The following is a 23610-nucleotide window of genomic DNA, read 5'->3' as shown; positions in this document are numbered from 1 at the left end:
TTTGGAGATTTGGATACATCTGAACTTATGAAAATTAAATTTTCAGTGGTAAAATGAATCAAAACTAAATGAATTGCACATGTCTAGTCTTTATCCAGTTTTAATTATTACAGTTACAAAACATTAAACAATACAGTGGCCACAAGTGACAATTCGAGCAAAGAGGGAATGGGGAGGATGGGGGAAGAGGGAAGAAATTAGATAGGAGGACGAAGGGAAAGAGGAGTGCAAAAATATAATGGTCAAGCCCTAATGTACTGTAATTATTCAGTTATAGGGTCACATACTTTTAACAGAAGCCACAATAGTTGGACCATCAATAAAGGGGGGAGGGGGGAGGGGACAGGTGAGGAAGGCCCTTCCAGTATATTGGAGAAAGAGCTTATTGATTAGCGTCCCATCAAGGCCTTGAAAGAATCTGATTCCCAGTGGACTAACCAGCTGCTCCAATAGGTGGCAAGGGCTTTAATATATTTTAATGTATTAAGTTATTTGTTAACCATAATATAAGTTAATATACATCCTTGAAAATAGAAGGCGTAGAAGTAGGTATTTATAGAGTAAGATTTTTAAGAGAGCCCTTGATTGAAAGGTTTAAACCTCTCTATATAAAAAAGGATTTACTGTTCATGGCGACATGAAGGACTGTGAGATTAATACCCCCGTAAACACACACACATGTTCTGGTTACGTTTTACTATGTAATGTATACAGAGGCACAGTATCAATTCTGCTCTGAGCACCAGCCAAAGCTTGATATATTATAACAACCAGTTTCTATTTGTGGGATCTCACTACTATTACTAACTAAATTACATCTCTATTTCTATGTAATTAATTAACCTTGGTAGCTGAGGGGTTGGTATATCTGTGGTATGTTATTAATCAAGAACTGTTATTACTTATCCTAGTACAGGGATGCAGCACATTTTGCATTATGTGAGAAGCCTTGAAAGCTTTAAGTCAGACTAGTAGCCAAGTGCTTTGGGGCCTTCATCCTCAAGTCTGTGCTACAGGCTGGAGGGCATCAAAGCTGCTTACTAACACAGTGATTTTTGGCAGTAATGAGGCAAAGCAAGATATCGTACTGGACGTGGATGTATGGGAGATCCTTCGTAATGCCCCACCATCCGAATACGAGAAGATAGCCTTCCAGTATGGTATCACTGATCTGCGTGGACTGCTGAAACGTCTGAAGAAGATGAAGAAGGAGGAAAAGAAAAGCGAGGGTGAGGTGAAAATGAAAGATCCCCGCCTAAGCTGTGTTTGGTTCCAGAGGCAGGGAAGGTCTGGGCTAGGTGGCATTCGGCCCTGGAGTCACTACAAATAATATATGTTGAGCAGGTGCCCCTGAGTGAAAATACTCACCCATTTAGACCATAGTTAGAGCAGGACCTGCAGTTAGTGACAGCTGCCAGTCATTATCAATCTAACTGCTTTAAGTTCAGACCTGCGACCAGCATCGACTTTCTTTGCAGCTCTGAGATGTTATTTCACCGAATGCAGAGAGCTGCAAAGGAATTCAATTCTGGGAGAATGCAAAACTGTGAAATTGCTTGTGCTAATTTAAAAGTAAGCTGAATGCTAAAAATTATTTGTGCTGCTGACATGCTATTTTTTAATCTCTTACAATCCATTTTTATTATATATATGTAAAATGTGTCACAATAAACCATGTTGTCTAAGACAACACCTACCTTTTACTAAGGCCACCAATTACTGTGGCACCACAAAACACTTTGTCCTTAATCAGCTGTCCCTGCTATGAAAGGACCAGTTGATTGTGTTTGCTTCTCAGGTCAACATGTTCCCTGTCCTCCCCTCTTTTGACGTCTTTGTGTGTCAAATAATATGTGCAACCAATTTGTACATATCCGGCATGGCTCCACCCCCCAGTTGAAAGTTTCTATTGACATCAGTCAAGTCAACATATTATCCAGAAAGGCTGCAGCAGCAAGTGCAATGACAGGATGGGATAGCCGGATGGACTTCACAAGTCTGGATAATCACCCCAAGGCAGCCAAGGAAAGTATAGTTTTACACGTAACCTGACAACATCATCTTCCATCACCATGTTAGAATGGGTGTTTTGTTTAAAGGGTCCAGGAAATTCATTCACATTACCATATCCTCCATGTAAAACAAGCCAATGTGTTGGAGAACTTTGATCTTATTAGAACTTCAAAGCCTCTCAGACTAAAGTCTTTCAGTTTCTGGCTGATATATCTCATAGTAGGGTTAGTACAAGCTCATCTTGAGAAGAAATAAATACAATTTCCATCACCTGCACCATGGCTGAGGTTGTGTAAGGGGGCATGGCACAGAAATATGACTTTTTGTTGTCTGACCAAAGCTCTCTCATTGGTCCACTAGCTTTTTTGAAGAAACTGGATCCAGCCTACCAAGTAGATAAGGGTTCAAAGATGAAGCTGGTTGTGGAAGTAGCCAATCCTGATGCAGAAGTGAAATGGCTAAAGAATGGCCAAGAGATTCGTGTTACTGGAAGGTGAGTAAAGAGTACCAATACCTAAAAGTGTTAAGGAACAGTTAAAGAATTTTTACTTTTCCTTTAAGTGGTGTGGATTTAATGGTGTCTGGGTTAACAATGCACAATAAACCAGAGGCAGATAATGCAGGGATTCTTGGTTATAGTAATGTGAAAAGTGAACAATCCGGCTTCTCAGTATACTGATTTATGATACCTTAGGTTAAAGTTCTGAAGAAGCCATTTTCTTTTTTTTGGTCCATAATGTTATTATTGAAATTTTTCAAATATATAACAACACAACTTTAGAAAAAGGGAGAAGTGGTACATTGCAGAAAAGAAGAACACCAGAGGAAGCCATTTTTACCACTCGAAGGACTCAAAACGTGGCAACCCTTCCTACCACAGATTTAGTGGAGGGCAGCTCAAACTCAACATTAAGGATGAGTGAATTTGATTGTTTTTATGTCCCTGAAAATTTTTGAAAATGGCTCCTACGGTTTACAGAAATTATTTTCAACTATTCTGGGCCCGTTCTTGTGCCAAAAATGTCTCCCAATTAGACTTATGATTAAGGTTTTTTTCACAGGGGAAAAAAGTTAAGTAAAAAGTTAATAAAGACAGTACAGAAATAAAAATAAATCACACATAAAAGAAGGGTGCAAAGCACAATTACATGGAAAACTAAAGTAGCTCAATGAGCAAAAATGAGAGTATTCTCTATGACAAAATTTTGCCAATGGCCATTTTTCTGCAAAATCAAATTAGCTGAAATCACTCTGTTCATCCCTACATAAAACACATACTATCGTGTATATATCATAACCATATATATATCATAACAGAGTACAACACAGCAGAACACTATTTTGAATATGTGTTATAAATATTTCTAACAGGTAACATGGCTTTGTATCATACCTACCAAAATCAGCAGATTAGTCACAACCAGTTCTTCTTTTGTTTTGTTCATCCCCCAGTTGTCAAGATGCCAATTTATCAATATTCGGTTATATCAGAAAAAATATAATTCCTGTTAGAACCCAGTATAATTAGTCCTATAGTAGCAATGATATGGTGACTTTTTTGGCATCTGGTTTGGGGCTCTTACCCTAAGTGTCAAGTCACATGGGTGATCTTGATGCCAAAGGTAACTTGCCATTGTCAGGATTGCTAAGAGACCATTTGCCACTCTCTATGGAAACATTCCCTCTCAGGTCAACATGAGTTTCCTCACTGGGGCCAGTGAAGGAATGATTCCATGGAGGTGAGTAGAAGGCTCTCCTATACGACTTTGCTGCTGGCGTTGTGTTGCTAGTAGCAGATTTTCCCATGTGACATCATCCTAAGGCTGAATATCTCTGGTCTTCTGTCCTGACTACTCTTTCTTGTATACAGACCCCTCTCTTTACTTTTATATCCAAAACATAATCTTCTGGTGGATATTGTGTGTAAATAAAGTGGATAGGACTTGAATGTTTGTACCTGTGCAGATACTTTCATGGTTTTGCATTATTTTGTATATACAAATATTACTATTACTTCATATATTATGTTGCATATTTGTTCTGCATTTTGGCTTTTTATATCAAGTTTTCCCATATTTTCTTCTTTCCATGTATGATTTTTTACCTACTATGCCATCATGAACTTTTGTGAACCTGGGGTGTGAACATGGAATCTTCAGCAAGTAAGTGTTCATATATTTTCTTTATTTTTTAATGTGTGATATGTGATTTCATTGTTAAGGTGTTACTAAACCCACAACCATAAAATCTGTCTGTATAAGCAGTAAAGCATCCTTGTTATACTCACTGTGGAACATAAGGGGTTAATCCTCCGCATTGTGTAAAAAGACTGCTTGATCCTGACTTCTCTGATCCTCTCCTTCTCTTGTCCCCAATCCATCCGCTGATAGAGCAGATCCTTGGGGGGCAAGCTGCACATGCTCAGTTTGATGTGTATTGCTAGAGAGTTTTTTTCTTTTCTTGGGAGGGTGCATGTGATCAACACAGGGCCAATCAGAGCTGTCCAGACAGAGGTCAGGGGTTATGCAGCCTCATAGGACAATCAGAGAAGAATAAAAACTCCTTCTACAAGCTTTACCCAGTGCTCTGCTGGACACTGATAGAAGTCACAAGACTGCTCTAACTGCTGATGAGAAAAGGTATTTAGTAGATTATATTTACTAAAATAACTGCAGTTCCATGTTCTGTGTGTACTGTGGGAGACCAGATGTAGTGAACGCAGGGTCCTGGGTTTAGTAACACTTCTGAATTCAGGTCAATAATAGGAATAAAACCAATCAACTCAACAATATTTAATTGTTCATATTATGTATTATTCATACTATATGGGTTATCTGGTGCTACTGGTGTCTATGTCTTGGAGAGATTTCCCTTTACTTCCTTTGCAAGAGTTAATAAAAACCATTACAATATGAGTACAAATCCCATCCTAGAGAGTTGTCACCAGAACAACTGTCACTGTTGGATTATTTCCTATTTATCCCTGTTTGGTAACAACTGTAAAATTGTAGATTTATTCAATACTTTCTGTCTTGATGACAATCTTCATCAGGACAAATAAGAATGGTGAATTTCCTTAGATTGGTGCAGACAGAAATAAAAACCTACTCTATTCAAAACTACAAAAACACTGGTTTTAGATACACTTCAAAATATGAATAACACTTTTGGTGTTAGGAAAGACCTTGAAAAATGGATACCTATAACTGTATAGCTGATTACATTTATAAATGTATTTACATGTCATTACTTCATTACCAAATTAAAAAATAAGAGGATTATTCAGCATCTAAGGATTGTTGGTTTATTAGCACACATACAGATTAAAGTGATCCTGTGTCCTGGTCATGCAACAAGTTTACTTTAATGCCAGCCCACCAGCTGCACATTCCTGCAGTATATCGCCTAAAGTATGTTGATCCCTCTCCAAATTTTCGAGTTCAAGTGTTTCTATTGAAGAGTATTGGTAATGTTGAAATAAAGACATTTTAGACATCTGTGCACTTCCAACCTTGTGGCAATAGTTTGGGGAAGACCCTCTTCTGTTCTAATATGACTATGCCACTGTACACAAAGCCATCTCTACAAAGATGTGGTTTAATGAGTTTGGTGGGGAGGAACTCAAGACAACTAGAACTCAACCTTGTTGAACAATTTTTGAGATGGAATAGAATGTCAATTGTGAGCCATGTCTTCTCTGGTGCTGTATGAAATGCCTACTACAAGAGTGGAAAAAGGGGCGTTGGTTTTAGTATGGGATGTCCAACAAGTTTATATAGGTGTGAAGGTTTGGCTCTACAATCATTTGGCCATATAGTGTAACTTACCTTTGATCTTCTGCTGTTCCATTTTTCTGCTTGAAGCGCAAAGAAACTCTTTGTAAGCTCTAAGGTACATACAGTTGGTTCAGACTTGTTGTCCATCAACAGTGCAATGGGTTTCCATGGGTAATGTGAGTATAACCAGTTGGATGTTTAGGTCTGATTCAAAGTAGGGGAGAACACACATTACAATAGAGCATTGTAAAACATTCCAGCAAAGGTTGTATTTTCTGCGTTTTTGTCAGTAAATTATATTCCTCACATGCATTTCTGTACATTGTCAAGGTACATCTTTGAGAGTATTGGCAACAAAAGGATCCTGACCATTAACAACTGTTCCCTGGCAGACGACGCTGCTTATCAGTGTGTGATTGGAGATGAAAAGTGTTTCACTGAAGTGTTCGTCAGAGGTTTGTATCATTGGAAGATTTTCAAAAGGTATTTTCTAATGGCTAGTTCACATAATATCAGCTGAATCATCTGTTGCCATTTCTGTCGTAATTTTAACTGTAGTGTAGAGTGTTGTACCAAACTTTTTCACCCCAGGGTTGTGGGTCAAAGCCATTTCTCCCCAGGAGATGGGTTTGGTGTAGAATGTTAAACCAAATCATTTCTTCCCAAGAGTCCAGGCTGTAGTGAAGATTGCAAGTCCAAACCATTTTTACTGCAGAGTCTTGGCTGTAGTGTATTGTGTTGGATCAAATAATTTCACTTTAGGAGATCAGGCTATAGTGAAAAATGTGAGTCCAAACCATTTCTCTTTCAGAGTCTTGGCTGTATGTGGCATGTTGGACCAAACCATTCCTCCTTACCCAGGGGTGGACTGACAACTCATGGGGCCCCCGGGCAATAGGGGATCATGGGGCCCCTGTGTCCTTGCCCAAACTAAAAAAAGCCTACCAGGGGCATCTCCCCTACTGACCCCGGGCCCTCGGGCAGTGCCCGAGTTTCCAAATGGTGAGTCCGCCCCTGTCCTTACCTCATCTCCTTAACATATGGAAGGCATTCTGTAGTTCACAGAAGTAAACCGGGCAGGGTTTGAGATTTCAGTGAAGCAGGGCCAGAGAGCACAAGTTATCAGTTGATATGATTTCAGGATCAATAGATTTTGTTAAAAAGGTATTTAAAAAAACACTTTCAATGGTATATATAAAGCTTGTTCATGGGAAAGGAAAAATCCTTTCTTGCAGTGGGGCTGCCCCTGACCTTTAACTGTTAATTGCTTGTTTAGGTCTAGGGTACTTATCTGATCTTCCATTCCCCCTGCAGCAAGAGCTTTCCTCTACACCCCTATGCTCTTGCTGTGAACTGTCCTTCAACATCCTCACATCCAATGCAAGGCTGTGAGCCCTGCACTGTACTTAATGACATCAGAGTACCTGTGACCACCAGAGCTTAGGAAAGAAGTGGCTGTGGGGGATGGGACTAGCAGTGTTTTTCAGCACTCTAGAATAAGCAAAATCCTAGCACTTAGCAAACCAGAACTTAGTCTAGTGAGGGGGAAGAGGCAATCCTGTTAGTAAATTTTGGCCATTTCTAGGGCTAATTGGCAAGCTGTTGTCAAAAAGGCATTGGAAGCTGGGTACTGTCCTGGGGAACATGTACCAATGCCAATGCCATGTCATCACATGACCATTGATCGCTCATTTCTAAGTCTTATTTAAGAAGAGAGCGGTGACTAACTCACTGGAGCGTCGGGCTGTGGAGGTGGCAGGAACAACTGACTCAGGCTCTCAGCGGCATGCTAGGAGGCCGAGCCAGCTGCCGATCAAACATCTGGGTGGATCCTGACATTACTGTCAGGATCCCTGCAGAGCCTGGAAAAAGCTCTATGACATCAGCCTACAACAGACCCACTGTTGGGTGAATCTGGGTCACAGGAGTGCAGAAATAAGTGTACATCTGTACACTAGGCCCAAATGTACTAGAGACACAGGGCACAGGCATGTGTTTTACTACAGGTGACTTAGCAGTGTAAAATTGGCCAGCTCTAGAACAGTTTTTAATCAAGGATAATAAGTCTAACTGGTGTATGGCTAACATTTGTTTTTACTATGAAGACATGGGTGCAATGACTGAGAGTGATATAATATGAGGGGTTTTGATGCATACTGTTGTTGCACTTTCTTTTAAACAGTGCAGAAGTGTATTGTGACCAGAGACAGCTCCAAAAATGGTGCTTTAAGTACCAAAACCTTTTCTTTTATATGAAAGACTTTCTGTACCAAAATTATGTTTGCACTGGATGGAATAGCAGCCAAAAGTGACCATTGCCCTTGAATCAATCACAATAGGATCCAATATTAAAAAAAGGCAGCAAAGGGAGGGATTGCTCAAAGATCTAGTAATTAGAAATAAGGGTTAAGTCTACCTTTGAAAAAATAATAAAATAAAAACTCATATTTATTTAAAAAAAATATTATTATGTTTTGCATATAGGAGCCAAGAAAGCATTGCACCTGTAATCACGGGTGCAATGCATAGGCACCTGTAGACTATTTCTTTAGTTACTGGTTGCAGGGCTGCAGGATGTGTCAATGAACTAAGAGTGTGGTGACGTCACTGCATTAGTGTTCCATTTACAACTCCCTCTGCTGCGAGTTCCTCTGCCGCTGTGGTAGACAGGGCTCATAGGGATTGATTTACTAAAACTGGAGAGTGCAAAATCTGGTGAGCTGCACTTAATTTTGCACTCTCCAGTTTTAGTAAAGCAACCCAATAGTCTTTCATTCACAAGTGGAAATATGACAGGGGAGACAAAAGGCCCAGCTCCTGTAAGAGAAGAGAGCTGTTTGAGGGTGGGGAGGCTGCAGACCATATTTCATGTTACACCCTAAATATTAGTGTGACATGAAACATGGTCAGAAAGATGGAGTTAGCCTTGAAAGTACAGTTTTCGAACTGACCCTAATCTCTCTATGCAGTTTGTCTGCTTTCCTTAGAGCAGCTTCTTCACACTTTGAAGCTGCATTCACACTTGAGCGATTTGTAGCTTGAAGCTCAAAAACACTTGGATCGATTGTTCTCAATGGAGATGGTTCATAACTCCACTCCAAGTCATCTGAAGCCAAATGCCTGAAGCTCAAACAAGTTCTGGAGCTTTTTTTGTCGCTCAATTTGGGACGATTTTTTAATTTGTTAGCATTTTTAATTCCATAGAAATGAATGGAAACGCGTGATTCTCTTGTTTTTGCCTTATTCCTCCAGCCTTACATCTTCCTACTCCTTCTTCCACCCAACTCCTCCACTCTCCTGCTAATGAGCAGGCTCCTACACTTTAAAGAGAGTCCAAGCCCTTTGCCAAGCCTACTGCTGGGGTTTGGCTGAAAGGTGCAACCAGCCACTCCTCAGATCCACCCTTCTGCCTCCAAGGCCCTCCTCTGAAATCCTCAGAGCAGGGGGAAATTCCAGAGGGGCTGGCCTGCAGAGTCTCTCAACCCTGACCACAATTTGACCCCTCTGGCTATCACACCTGAGCTTCTAACCAGCTCCTGACTAACCATTGGGGTCTAGCTCCCCTTAACTGAACTAGGAGGGTGCAACATTACTAAACAAAATTGTTTCATCTGAAATTGGATTTTAAATAAAATGGACATGAAGCAACTTCACGAATACTCAAATAAACTGAGCACAGCTTGTAAATTGTGAGAATTCTAATATGTCCTTTTTGCTTTCAGAGCCCCCTGTACAGATCTTGCGCCCACTGGAAGATCAGGTGGTGATGGTGGGAGAAAGAGTGGAATTCGAGTGTGAAGTATCAGAGGAAGGTGCACAGGTGAAATGGTGAGTTAATTACTACTCAGAGCAGAAACAATTCCAAACTGACCGGTTAACCACTTTCAGGCCCCCACCCACAATGCAGTGCGGACGGGCGGCAGCTACACGACCAGCAATGTACCCATACGTCGCTGGTCCTTTGCCAACACAGGGAGGCGCTTCGTGCCAAGCGGGAATACAACCCTCTCCCCCCATGTCTGCTCTGTCCACTGGAAACAGCAGAATGAGAACCCAGGTGATCGGGACCCAGTGATCATGTGATCACTATGCAATCACATGATCACAATAACAACAATCTGACTCATAAAAGCTTTGCTTCTGTTCCTGTTGAGCTGTGATTGGTCCACAGCTCTCACATGACACATGGGGCCAATTACAGCACCCTGTACCATGTGACCAGCTGGAGCCAATCACAGATCACTATTATATTGAACTGTCATGAACTTCGCACCTTCATGATCTCCTAGATTGTAAGCTCTAACGAGCAGGGCCCTCTGTTTCCACTTATACCCAATTGTATGGTAACTGTAATGCCTACCTTCATTTTGTAAAGCGCTGCGCAAACTGTTGGCGCTATATAAATCCGGTATAATAATAATAATAATAATAATGACGACAGTTCAAAGCAAGTTTTGCATTGCATGCAATGCAAAGTGGAAAATAAAATCCCTGATCACCCCCCAGAGTGGTACAATGTTACTATGGTAACATTACATTACTTTGATGAACGTATTTTTAAAAAAATAGTAAAAAAAAGTTTAAAAAAATGATTGAAAAAATTTTTTTTTGTTTTTTGGTAACTACTTGCCGCCCGCCCACCAACAATGTACAGTCAAGCGGCGGCCCTGGGCAAAGCACGCACGCGTGCGCCCCCAGCTGCCCCCTATGCCTTCCAGGGAGAGAAAAACGAACACTGCACTGAGTAAAAGCACTACATTTTACACACACACATTAGATTAGCATATTCAATTCTTTGATCGCCTCTATTAACGCTTTGATCTCCCCGTTACCCTGCCAGTGCCATTAGTACAGTGTCAGTATATAGAATTTTTCACTGATCACTGTATTCCTGCCACTAGTGACATCAGATAACATCAGGGTCTGTAAGCGCCCCACCCAGCCAGGGTTAGCTACCGTTAGATTGCCCGCACACTATTGCACTCACGCTATAGGTCGCTGATCACCATCATTATTAGTATAGTGTTTGTATGGATCAAGATATTGATCACGTACAGAACTATACTAGTACTTCCTTTGTATGGTGTTCCCAAAAACACAGTGTTAGTAAGATCAGGTCTGTTTGCTGCCAGCACTAGCGTTTAGCCCCTTCGCTGTTTTTCACGGAAGATTTGTACCAATTGATTGTGGGCCAAAGCAATTTTTATGCACAACAATACATCGCCACCAGGGGCGGACTGACCATTTGGAAACTCAGGCACTGCCCAAGGGCCTGGGGTCAGTAGGAGGCTCCATGAGATGCCCCTGGTACCTTTTTCATAGGCTTTTTTGAGTTAGGGCAAGGACACAGGGGCCCAGTGATCCCCTATTTCCCGGGGGCCCCATGAGTTGGCAGTCCGCCCCTGATCGCCACCCACCCAAATTCAACTCTTGACAGACAATTCGCATGGAAACCTATCACGGTTTCTGCATTTTAAAACTTTTTTGTAACCCTCAACATGGATATTACAAAAAAGAATGCATTATAACATTGGTCCACAGACCCGATTCATCATATGTCCATGTTCTCTGCTGTTACATATATGCCCAACATGGACAAGCAACATACTAGTACATTGCTGGACTTTGAGTGGTTATACCGGGATGATGCCTGCAGCTACAGCTGGTATCATTTTGTTCAGCTGGTGGTAGGCTTTCATGTAAAAACAATCCTAGCTGCTGATTAGCCACTGGATTGCTTTTAGAAGCAGCAGGATGGGACTCCCCCACTCCTCCCGACACCTTCCAAGGTTTTCTTGGGTTCTCCCGTCCCACCGGGGAATCCAAAAATGCAGCCGGCAGTTCCACTGGCTGACCATAGAGCCGATCAGAGACTGAAACACCTCCAATCATCATCATTTCCGTTTCTCTGAATATAAACAGCGCCATTTTAAAATTGGGAAAGCATCTGATCACACTGATTTTGGTGTGATCAGATGCTTTAAGGGCAGAGGAGATATCTAGAGTCTAATAGACCCCAGATTTCTCAGAAAAGAATACCCGTCACTGCCTATTGCTATCACAGAGTTTCCTCTGATAGCAATAAAAGTGATCATAAAAAAAAAAAATTAAAGGTAAAGTGTAAAAATAATTTAAAAAAAGCAAAATAAATAATTAAAAAAAGAATTCACCCCCACCCCTCATCCCTGTGCTTGCACGCAAAGGCAAACGCAAGCGGTGGTCCCATGGCGGAATGTAAACAGAGATTGCACCATGCATGTGAGGTATCACCGCGAACGTCAGATCGAGGACAGTAATTCTAGTACTAGACCTCCCATGTAAATCTTAGTGGTGACCTGTAAAAGCTTTTAAACTTTGCCTAAGGATATTACAAATTTGTGTAGTTTGTCGCCATTGCACGAGCATGTGCAATTCTAAAGTATGTCATGTTTGGTATCCATTTACTCAGCGTAACACTATATTTTATATGTTATCAAACAATTGGGCAATATCTTGTGTTTTTGTGCATTAAAATTCTAAAAAGTGTATTTGTTAAAAAAAATTGCGCTTGGAAAATCACAGCACAAATACTGTGTGACATACAAAGTTTCAACCCCCACCATTTTATTCTCTAGAGCCTGTGCTTTAAAAAATATTGTAATGTTTGAGGGTTCAAAGTAGTTTTCTAGCAAAAAACGTGTTTTTTCAAGTAAACAAGTGTCAGAAAAGTCTTGGTCTTCAAGTGGTTAGAAGAGTGGGTGATGTGTTGAATAAATGTTGGCCCTGAAATGCCAGGATAGTAGAAGCACCCCCTTCCAAATTACCCCTTTTTGGAAAGTAGACACTCCAAGGTATTTGCTAAGAGGAATGGTGAGTATTTTGCAGATGTCATTTGTTGCCACAGGTTTTTGGAAAAAGAAGAAAGAAAATGAAAATGTATTTTCTTTTATTCTTTTTCAAAAGCCTGACAAAAGTGAGATCTGCAAAATACTCACCATGCCTCTTCTCAAGTTCCTTGGGTGTCTGCTTTCCAAAAAGGGGTCATTTGGGGGGGGGGTGTTTGTACTATCCTGGCCTCCGAAACTGTGATAGGTAGTGAGGGAGTGATATGAGGAAATATGCCCTTTGAAAGCCTGAAGGTGGTCATTGGATTTTGGGTTCCTGTATGTGGCTAGACTGCCAAAAATCTCTCATATGAGATATTCCCATACTTGGGAGAAGTAGCAGATTTTGTTTTGGGGTGTATTCCACATATACTCATGGCATGCATGAACAATATATCATTTAACTGACAACTTTGTGTAAAAAAATTTTTTTGTCATTTTTCAAATATTTGTGTCAAAAAATAAAATGTTCCATGGACTCAGCATGCCTTTCAGCAAATTCCTTGGGGTAACTACTTTCTAAAAAAAAGGGTCATTTGGGTTTTTTTTGTACTGCCCTGGTATTTTAGCACCCCAAGAAAAGTAAAAGCTGCATAAATTCTAATATATATACCATAGTTTGTAGACGCTATACCTTTCACGTAAACCAATTAATATTCATATACTGGAATTTTATTTTACCAAAGACATGTAGCAGAATACATTTTGTCCTAAATGTATTACTAACTTTAAGTTTATTACATATTTTTTATAACTGAAAGTAAAAAATATACATTTTTTTCAACATTTTCAGTCTTTTTTTATATCACAAGATCAAAAATACTACCAAAAGAAAGCTCTATTTGTGTGAAAAAAAGGACATAAATTTAGTTTCTGGTACATCATTGCATGACCGTGCAATTACCAGTTGAAATAGTACCGAATAGCAGAAAATGTCCTGGTCATTAAGTGGTTAATTAAGGTATATGTAAGCCCTTACCTTGTAAAACAAACTATTCTGTTGATAAGTTCACCTTTTTTTTGGGCAGAATTTCACTTTTCACAATAAATAGAAGCATTTTTCAATGCCATTTCTGGCCCAGCCATCCCAATGTGCTTTTCTCTCACTTATGTTATCCACAGGACGTTTAAAATCTTGTCGGTTTATTTAAATTTTTCAAATTATTTTCAGTTTCCATCACTTCCTGTAGATCATCTCTCAGCATTCATTTTCCTGTTGCATTACAGAAAAGGGTGTGATAGGTAATTTCCACCACTCTGGACCTCTCTCAATACAATACTACCTTCCACCCACTTTCTGTACAATCTCCTTTAGAACTACTGTCAGCTACAGTTGTGGCCAAAATTATTCAACCCCCACTGAAATTGAGTGTTTTGGCCAGTTTGACATTGCTTTTGATCATTCAGTCATCTTGCTTACATTTACATTAAAGAGGCACTTGTAGGTCAGACAAATATAACATAACAGTTATAATGAAATAACCACAAATGTCTTTTCTGTGCTCACAGCATTATCAGTTTTATTCAACCCCCAAGTGACATTCAATCTTAGTACTTAGTACAGCATCCTTTTACAGTTATAACAGCTTTTAAACGTGAAGCATAGCTTGACACAAGTGTCTTGCAGCGATCTACGGGTATCTTCGCCCATTCTTCATGGGCAAAGGCCTCCAGTTCAGTCACATTCTTAGGCTTGCGCACTGCAACTGCTTTCTTTAAGTCCCACCAGAGGTTCTCAATCGGATTTAAGTCTGGTGACTGCGATGGCCACTCCAAAATGTTCCAGCCTTTCCTCTGCAACCATGCTCTAGTGGACTTGGAGGTATGCTTGGGATCATTGTCCTGTTGAAAGGTCCAACGTCTCCCAAGCCTCAGGTGTGTGACGGACTGCATCACGTTTCCATCCAATATCTCCTGGTACTGAAGAGAATTCATGGTACCTTGCACACGCTGAAGCTTCCCTGTACCTGCAGAAGCAAAACAGCCCCAAAGCATGATTGACCCTCCACCATGCTTCACAGTAGGCAAGGTGTTCTTTTCATCATAGGCCTTGTTCTTCCTCCTCCAAACATAGCGTTGATCCATGGGCCCAAACAGTTCTAATTTTGTTTCATCAGTCCACAGAACACTATCCCACAACTTTTGTGGTTTGTCCACATGGCTTTTGGCATACTGCAGTCGACTCTTCTTATTCTTTGGAGACAGCAAGGGGGTACGCCTGGGAGTTCTGGCACGGAGGCCTTCATTACGCAGTGTGCGTCTTATTGTCTGGGCTGAAACTTCTGTACCCACATCTGACAAATCTTTTCTCAGTTCCTCAGCAGTCACACGGGGACTTCTCTCCACTCTACGCTTCAGGTAGCGCACAGCAGTCGAAGTCAGCATCTTCTTTCTGCCACGACCAGGTAGCGTTTCAACAGTGCCCTTTGCCTTGAATTTGCGAATGATGCTTCCTAAGGTGTCTCTTGGTATGTTTAACATCTTTGCAATCTTCTTATAGCCATTGCCCTTCCTGTGAAGAGAAATCACCTCTTCTCTTGTCTTCCTGGACCATTCTCTTGCCTTCACCATGTTTGTAACCACACCAGTAAATGTCTAGAAGGAGCTGAGTATCACAGTCATTTTAAAGCTGCCTAATTGGTGCTTATTATGCTTGATTGCTGCTCGGTGACATCCACAGGTGTTTTCAATACCTGATGGAAAGCACCTGTATGAACCTCTGTTCTTCAGAGTGGTAGTCTTTAAGGGGTTGAATAATTGTGGCAATGAAGAAACCACATAAGAACCATTTACTACTGTATTACATAAACAATTGATGTCATTTTAGTTGCATTTGGGTAGTTACAACGTCCTTGTAGGATTTGATTCTGAATACAATTCCAAATGTACACTATAGTCCCTAAACCCCTTTACAGCATTGGGGGTTGAATAATTTTGGCCACAACTGTATGTAGTACAAGGGCCTGTCTGATTTGATACAGACTGAATGGATTGTTCAGGTGTGTCCTCCTATTCCATAGTTCTAGTAAATCTAAAGAAACTTGTACAATCAGATTGCATAGTGTATGGCTATCTTTATACAAGTACATAGGAGGGAGTGGATGGAGACACCCAGTTGTCAGGCTCCGTTCACATCACGCAGCGAAAACTCACATTCCCACATGCTATTGTTTTGGAGCCTTTTCACTTGTCACGCATAGGGCAGTCCAGGGGCGGACTGACCATTTGGAAACTCGGGCACTGCTGAGGGCCCGGGGTCAGTAGGGGGCCCCATGAGATGTCCCTGGTACCTTTTTCATAGGCTTTTTTGAGTTTGGGCAAGGACGCAGGGACCCCATGATCCCCTATTGCCCGGGGGCCCCATGACTTGTCAGTCCGCCCCTGGGGCAGTCCATTCACTTGAATGGGCTGCACTACATACAATAATCGCCCCAGAGAAGCTCCAGAATTTTTTTTGGGAGCAGAGCATGGTGCATTACCGCAGTTTTTGGTGCGTTTGCTGGACTTGGGGTGCCTTTAACATGGAATTACAACACAAACACGATGCACATTTGCAGCATGTATCTGAAATGCATGGCAAAGCACACATATTCTGTACAGTTTGTCATGCGTTCCGAAACACACAGATGTGAATGGAGCCTCATTGTTCTTGTGTAAACACAGCAATTTCACTTTCAGGCCCCATTCACACATAGAGTAGTGGAAGCTCATGTTTTTTTTCTCAGTGACACACATAGGGCAGCCCATGGATTCCGATGGACTGCTCTACACGTGGCAAAGTAGCTCATGGGACATTTTGGGGTGGTGTAAGTTGCACATTTTTTACTGTGCCTTTTGCTGCATTTGTCACTTATTTTTTCACGTGGCAAAATGTGTGCTTGTAGCTGAGTTTGGTGTGCCCTTAACAATTAAAGGCACCAAAACCGCAACTAGTTCATTTTAGCTGTACAAAGGTGGCCATGCACTCTACATTCTGATTGTACAATCTCTTTATGGTCTCCTTTAGATTTACCAAAACTATACCATAGGAGGACACTCCATCTATCCATTCACTCTGTATCCAATCATGCTTCGCATTTTCTGAATGCATGCAAAGTGTTCCCTGATTGGATGAGGGGGATTGGAGGAGCAGTGAAATCTCTGGAGAGAGGAACAAAGAGTGCCGGAGACTGCTGGAACAGGTGTACGTTAAGTAATGCAGCCTATCCATCTCACCTAGTCATAACAAGCATTTGACTCTTGCAGTGTGGGGGACTCACTGCTAGGAATTTTTTTTTCCTACCAGTCGGGAGTTGGTCTTTAAGTTCATATTCCATAGTGGCTGTAAACATTGGCAAGGGATAAGAGTTGCTTTAATTAAGCTCATCATCATCTTGGCAATTTGGCCCTCTGTGGCTTCCAGCCGTCACGTCCTCTTGACAATCTGCCACTTTGCAACTGCTGATCGTGTTTACACCCTATCTCTTAATTATGAATCTGGAAGCCATCACCCATCTCTTTTAGGCTGCAGAGCAGCATTCACATTCCAGAGAAGAAGTCTTACGCCTCCCTGAGGAAGTGTTGGCATTTTAACAAACCTTCTTACAGCTTTATAATTACAGCAGGGGATATGTTTCAGCATTAAAATAGCACCCCTCCAGGGAGAACTAACAGCTATGTCATCTCACAGCTGCCAAAGTGTGTCTCCGACATCATAGGCTCAGAGTGATAGGTGCTGCTATGTCAGCAAAGTCCTCTGTGAAGGGCACCTTGGATAGACCCCCCAGAACCCCCTTCAATCAGACATTTGTTCAGCCAGTGTCTGTCACTCCACTTGAGTACAGATACATCATCCTTCCATGTTTGATCCATCAAACAAGAACATTGTGGGATATGGGATAATGTGGCAGCTAAATGTAAAGCCAAACTCCAGCCAAAATCTTTTGTTTTAGTTTCTATAAAGGGGGAAGCATGAAACATCAGTCAGCTTTTATTGCCACCCAAGTCCTTTTTAAACAGATAATGTGTAGATTCAGGCCTAAGCTGGCCATAGATGGATTCAGTGGGTTACTATCAGGAACTATCCAAATTTCGTTCCATCTTGCCAGCAATGATCACTGTATTCTGCTGGTGGAGACGGCTCCAATAGTATGGCAGAAGAGATTCGGTGTTGATAGAGGAATCAAGTCTTTCCTTTAACCTGTGGTAAGTACATAATGTATGGCCTGCTTTACTTCATACAGTGTTGACCATTTTGAGCAGGTGTGGTTATAAAACAATGGATGGGGACATGCAAAGGGGTTGAATGGAAAAGGTACATCACTAGCACAACATCGAAGGCAATCGTCACATCAAGAGCTAGGACATTTCTGGGTTACATTAGACAGCAGTAACCCTTCTGGTCAAATGGTCTCGCTGTGGTCCCGAAACATCCAAATTCTTGGTGTAGCAAATAAAGGCTCTTGGTGAGCATGTTGGTGTGCTGGTGATGTTCCTTATCTATTGGATCTTTTGGAGAGATGTCCCCTCACTTCTTACCAAGAAAGGATTTGAAAGAGAGGAAGTGATAGGACATCTCTCCAATGGGTATACAAACAAAAACAGGAACTGAGAAAAAACCTTCCCAATGGGGTCACAGACAGAATTAAAAACCCAACAGAAATGCTAACCTTTCCTCACTCTATCAAACATTCTATCCAACACTAAAGTTAGGTTCTAATGATGTACTCTGCTGTGCATTATTTCATAAAATCTGGCAACATTATAAAACCCAGAGTAGTGGTGACATCACTCCCTTAGTCATGTGACTTGCTTCCTGGTGATGATGCCCAAGCCTAGCAGCTAATCCATGTCTATGGAGGAGCAAGAAGCTATGGTGGAGCACAAGTAAGCAAAGTATCCTTTTGGCTAAGATCAAGTGTAGTATCTGTTCTTATCAGTGTCCAGCAGGGGTTCTCCACGGTCATTCTAACTTTGCGGGGATGACTGGTTGTATAGTACCCCTGCTGGTATGATGGGGGTCCTGATGGTTAATACGGGGGGAACAGAAACCGTGGTGCCCATTGGAGTTGGGGCCCGGGAGTAATTCCCCTTTGGAACGCCAGAGGGGCCCAGTACCTCCTGATTTGGGTGGATCTACCTTGTCTGGCCAGGGGCCGGGAAGGCAGAAAGTCCACAAACCAGTGCCCCCTGAGTGGTCGCCTCAGGGGGGCTCTTAGTAACACCTGGGTGTGGGACCCCACAGTGTGAAAAGGCACATGGCCACTGTGTTTACCACTTTTTCTGCACAGCACCCTCAGGACCAGGCCTTCTGGCTAAGTTCGGGGCAATTTTTGCTACAGGCCTCAGGGCCTGGTCTGTGCACAATTTAGCATGACCACTACTTTTTTTTTATTTATTTAATTTATTTACTCTCCCACGTTTTGTCACTTTCACTCTTATGTGTGTGTGTTTTATTTCCTCACAGGATGGAGGGTGTGGGTCCTCGGGCCTGCCCTGAAGTCTAGGGGGAGGATGTGTGGCTTTTGGTTCCTTCCTCCCCTGTCCCTAGGGGGTTTTCTCTCCAGGAGAGCCCCCTGGTCAAGTACTGTGTGGCTGGCTTCGGCTGGCCACAAGGAATGGTGGTCCGCCAGGCCTTTTGGCTAGGTGGACCAAATGGGAACCTTATCCCTATCAGGAGCTTCGTGCCCCGGGGGATCAGGGTAGAGGTCCATCCCCTTCGGGGGAAGACAAAGCACACCCCTAAGTGCACTTTTTCGTGTGGTGTTTTACACTTGCACTTTTTTTGTGATTCACGTACAGGTTTTTTCGTTATTCGCACGTTTGCGGACTTAAAAAGAAAAAAAAAACAAGTAAGCAAAGTATATAGAGGTGAAGGGGTACCCTTTCGACAGACGTCACTTTGTCCCTGTGGGTAAGGTGATAGTGTCTCCTCAAAAAAAAGCCTGTCCTAGCTTAGCAAGTGGAAAAAATTCCTCAGTTATTAGATTGCAAAGGGAGATTCATATATTCAGCTCCATCTCATCTGCTCTGTGCAGTGCATGTTGTTAATAAATATGAGGGGTGGCTAAAAAAAACAGGACTTTTCACTACACACTGGAGTTCATCAGCTGTTCTTCAAAAACAAGCAAAGCAGGCCAACATATTTGGAGGCTTGCTGTGTCTTCTTCTCATCTCTTTCAGCATTTCTTATCTTCCTGATCTCATAAAGACAAGTAGCATTTGTTCAACCTCAAGTTGCAAATCGATTGGCAGTTGATGAGAAATCATGTGACCTTTCCATTCTTTGCATTCTTTGCATCTGCATGCAGAGCCGGATTATCAGGCAAACTAGGTAGGAGCCCAGGACCTGGTGGATGTTCAGGGGGTTCAGCTACAACTTTCATGTTCCTGCAGTACAGTTGGTCAAAGTTGTGCACCTGCCTGTCACTATGTAAGGACGATGGACCTGTAAGCAGTAGGTTTCTGATAGGGCGGGGTATGCTATAACAGAAATGGTCAAAATGCACATGTGCTGGTGAAGCTCATTAAGACTATGTGAACTGCAGCAGCACAGGTCCCATTTCAGAAGTTTTCATACTTATTTTTCTATAGGAAGCGTTTCCATTTTTTTAAAATCCAAACCCTAATGAAGGGGGATTGTTCAGCCCCTGAAACGTGTTGGCTATCTTGTATCTTCTTGATGTCTCAATTTTAACAACAGTAAATGATGGTGGACTCTCAAGAAGACCAGCTTGTGATCTTTTCGTCTATTTCCAATTGAAGTAATTGGGCAGTCATTGCTTCTACTTTGCATTGGGTTCTCATAGGGATCACGTTTTAGAGGGTGTTTGACAGGCGTTGAGGAGGTGTTATGTCATATCCTTGCTGTCTGTTGTAACCAGGGGCGGACTGACCATTTGGAAACGCGGGCACTGCCTGAGGGCCGGGGTCAGTAGGGGGCCCCATGAGATGTCCCTGGTACCTTTTTCATAGGCTTTTTTGAGTTTGGGCAAGGACACAGGGACCCCATGATCCCCTATTGCCCGGGGGCCCCATGACTTGTCAGTCCGCCCCTGGGGCAGTCCATTCACTTGAATGGGCTGCACTACATACAATAATCGCCCCAGAGAGATGCCCCTGGTACCTTTTTCATAGGCTTTTTTGAGTTTCAGCAAGGACACAGGGGCCCCATGATCCCCTATTGGCCGAGGGCCCCATGAGTTGTCAGTCCGCCCCTGGTTGTAACCCTTAAAAACCTGCACTACTGTACTGGAACTGCATGCATTGCCATTGCGTGGCCCCATTAAGTACCAAATGTGACAGAGGAAATAATTTTTGCTGTGCTTCATAAACGCGGAATGTGTATATCCCTGTATGGCTGCCTTTGCAGCTTAAGGGGAGCGGTTGGGGGGTGGGTGGTAAAAATGCTCCCCAACTGCAAGTGTAAACTAGGCCTCAGGTCTTGTTTAGATGTACCTTGGCACCTGTACTGCTTGCAGGCAGTTTTTGTGCCTGCTTCTGTCCCAAGCTGTGTGCAGGCAGCCTACGGAGGTGCAGATGGATGTAGATGCGGCAGCTGCATGGACACAGCCGCATGTCAAAATTTTGCAACTGTGCAGAAGCGGCTCCATGTCCTTAACTCAGGCAGTGTGCATTTGGGGCATTGCAGCTGCTCCTTCACGGCTGTTTGCATTCGCTTCTATAGGCTACCTATACACAGCTCGGGGTGAATACAGACACCAAAGCAAAAGCAGCCTGAATGCAATATGGGTGCCAGAGCCTGTCGGAAGGAGACTTCAGTGAACTGTACTTGTTATTGAGTTTGCTTTTTGAATTATATTTCCTACTGTAGCAAACCCAGGGATTTCAGCACCTGGCTATTTGAATGAATCCATTTCTCCGTTTGGAAAGATTTGTTTAGTATTCAAGACTTCTAGAGGGAACACATGTGAATTCCATTTCTGCACTTGTGTTCAAACTGTGATAAATTAATACAATTTTAGCTTCTATTTTAACACATTCTAGTGGAGGAGCGCCACCTACAGGATCTAGCATAATATTGCATCTTCACAGCATCTGAAAGGCCCCTTTCACACAGGCGTTCCGTTATTTCACCAGTTCACTCACGTTTTTTCAAAGAAAAAAACAGATCATATTACATCCATTTCTCATCAGTTTTTACATCCTTTACTAATGCAAAAATGGATCACATGTCTGTTTACATCCGTTTTTTTGCTCGTTCCATTTTTTTTTAATGGAAGAATAATAGGGCTTCCTTTCATTCACAAAAAGGATGTTAAGGGATGCAGACATTAAAGGATGCAAACAGATGATCATCCGCTTACATCCGCTAGTCCAGGGGTCTCCAAACTTCCAAAACAAAGAGCCAGTTTATTGTCCTGCAGACTTTATCAGGGCTGGACTGTGGCCAGAGGGAGCGGAAAATTTCCTGGCATCAGCGGGAGTAAACATCGCCACATTTGGTATTAGTAAGAGGATTAGTGCCCCATCATTGGTATCTTTGGGGGGAGTAGTATACCATTTTTGGTGTCAGTGGGAGAAATGGGGCCCCATTGTTAATGTTAGTTGGAAGAAAAGTGTCTTATATCAGTGGGAGGAATATTTCCCCCAAGGCTAGATAAAGGAAAGAAAAGGGCCATATCTGGCCCTGAGCCACAGTTTGGAGACCACTGTGTAACGGAACTGACCCAGACTGCGCTTGAGTACTTCCGTTAGAATACTGCTTCCCCGTCCGAACACCGACAACAGACACCACAGCCGACCATACAAGACTAGATGACACCAGTCTGTCTGAACATGGAACTCTTTATTTTAAACTCAAACGGGCTTTTTATACAATACACACTGAGTCTGATCACATGATCATATGCAACTGCAGCTACATACAGAAAAAGACTTAACACTCTAAACAGTAAGTTAATTAGGTTAGCTAGCTGGGTGACCAAAACAAAAGGTGAATGGGAATTCACACCTAGACAATGGTTTGATGAATTAGGATCTCCTACACTGGAGTAGAGGAGAGGCCAGCGTGATCAGCTCTTTCAATTCACATGTCTAGTTCAGAATCAACAACCAGGAATAGTCTTCATTTGGCTGATATATTTTACTGTTCCATCAGAAGTAATTCCAACCGCATTCTCAGCGTCCATTAGTCACCCTGTGCCCCTAAGAGACACAGGGTGACTTGCACATAAGAGGGATATGGGGAGCTGAGACAGGGGTCTACCAACCTCTGCAAAGTAAGCTGGGTTCCATGAGCCCCCCACCCAAAGTGACTGTGCTAGTCCATAGTAATACATGGGTGTCCGTTTTTCATCTATAAACGGATGGATGAACAACAGACTTATGGAACGCCCCTGTGAAAGGATCCATAGTTGTAAATGTAGAACTTCCATCTAGAGGGCTGGAGAACAATTGCATGCAATAAAGTGTGCTGTATTTTTAAAACAATTACTGTTTTTGACATTCCATGACATCTATTCTACGCATACATACAGTTCTGCATTTAAGTATTGAAATGTGTGATTTTGAGAAATGTGCAAGCCAGTAAATGTTGTTTTGTGAGTGTTTGTGGAAATTACACCACATGGAAACCATGCTTACTAAGAGTAATCCTAACTAAGCCAGGCCAAACATAAAGTACAACTCTGGGTGCTATGCCTACAGCTGGTCACCTAATACCGAAACAGAGGATTTAGGTGGAGGTGATTATTAATACGATGGTACTCATAAATTACAATTTATCCAGCAGAAGATGTCACTGCTTCTTATGATGGAAATATTCTAAATGTTTCCTACAGGGAGAAGGACGGGGTAGAGTTGACCAGAGAAGAAACCTTTAAATATCGCTTTAAGAAAGATGGAAAGAAGCATTACCTTTTTATTAATGAGAGCACACTGGAGGACAGCGGCCACTACACCGTCAAGACCAATGGAGGAGAGTCAGTGGCTGAGCTGATGGTGCAAGGTGAGTGTCA

General features: G+C 42.2%; 1 protein-coding gene across 1 annotated transcript in view; it reads left to right on the top strand.

The window, feature by feature from the left end:
- Window positions 1-23610, top strand: part of MYBPC3 (myosin binding protein C3) — a 173023-nt gene that overhangs the window by 55741 nt on the left and 93672 nt on the right. Inside the window, exons 9-14 of the mRNA XM_089675793.1 lie at window positions 1063-1229; window positions 2374-2506; window positions 4173-4175; window positions 6120-6244; window positions 9512-9617; window positions 23434-23600. Coding sequence (XP_089531919.1) covers window positions 1063-1229; window positions 2374-2506; window positions 4173-4175; window positions 6120-6244; window positions 9512-9617; window positions 23434-23600 — 701 coding nt within the window. The remainder of the gene's footprint in view (window positions 1-1062; window positions 1230-2373; window positions 2507-4172; window positions 4176-6119; window positions 6245-9511; window positions 9618-23433; window positions 23601-23610) is intronic.

Source organism: Staurois parvus, unplaced genomic scaffold, assembly GCF_062004578.1.
Source record: "Staurois parvus isolate SC_StPar_1 unplaced genomic scaffold, SC_StPar_1.0 ptg000159l, whole genome shotgun sequence".
Lineage (NCBI taxonomy): Eukaryota > Metazoa > Chordata > Amphibia > Anura > Ranidae > Staurois > Staurois parvus.
The sequence above is the reverse complement of the archived record's forward strand: the minus strand, read 5'-3'. Positions and strand labels throughout refer to the sequence as shown.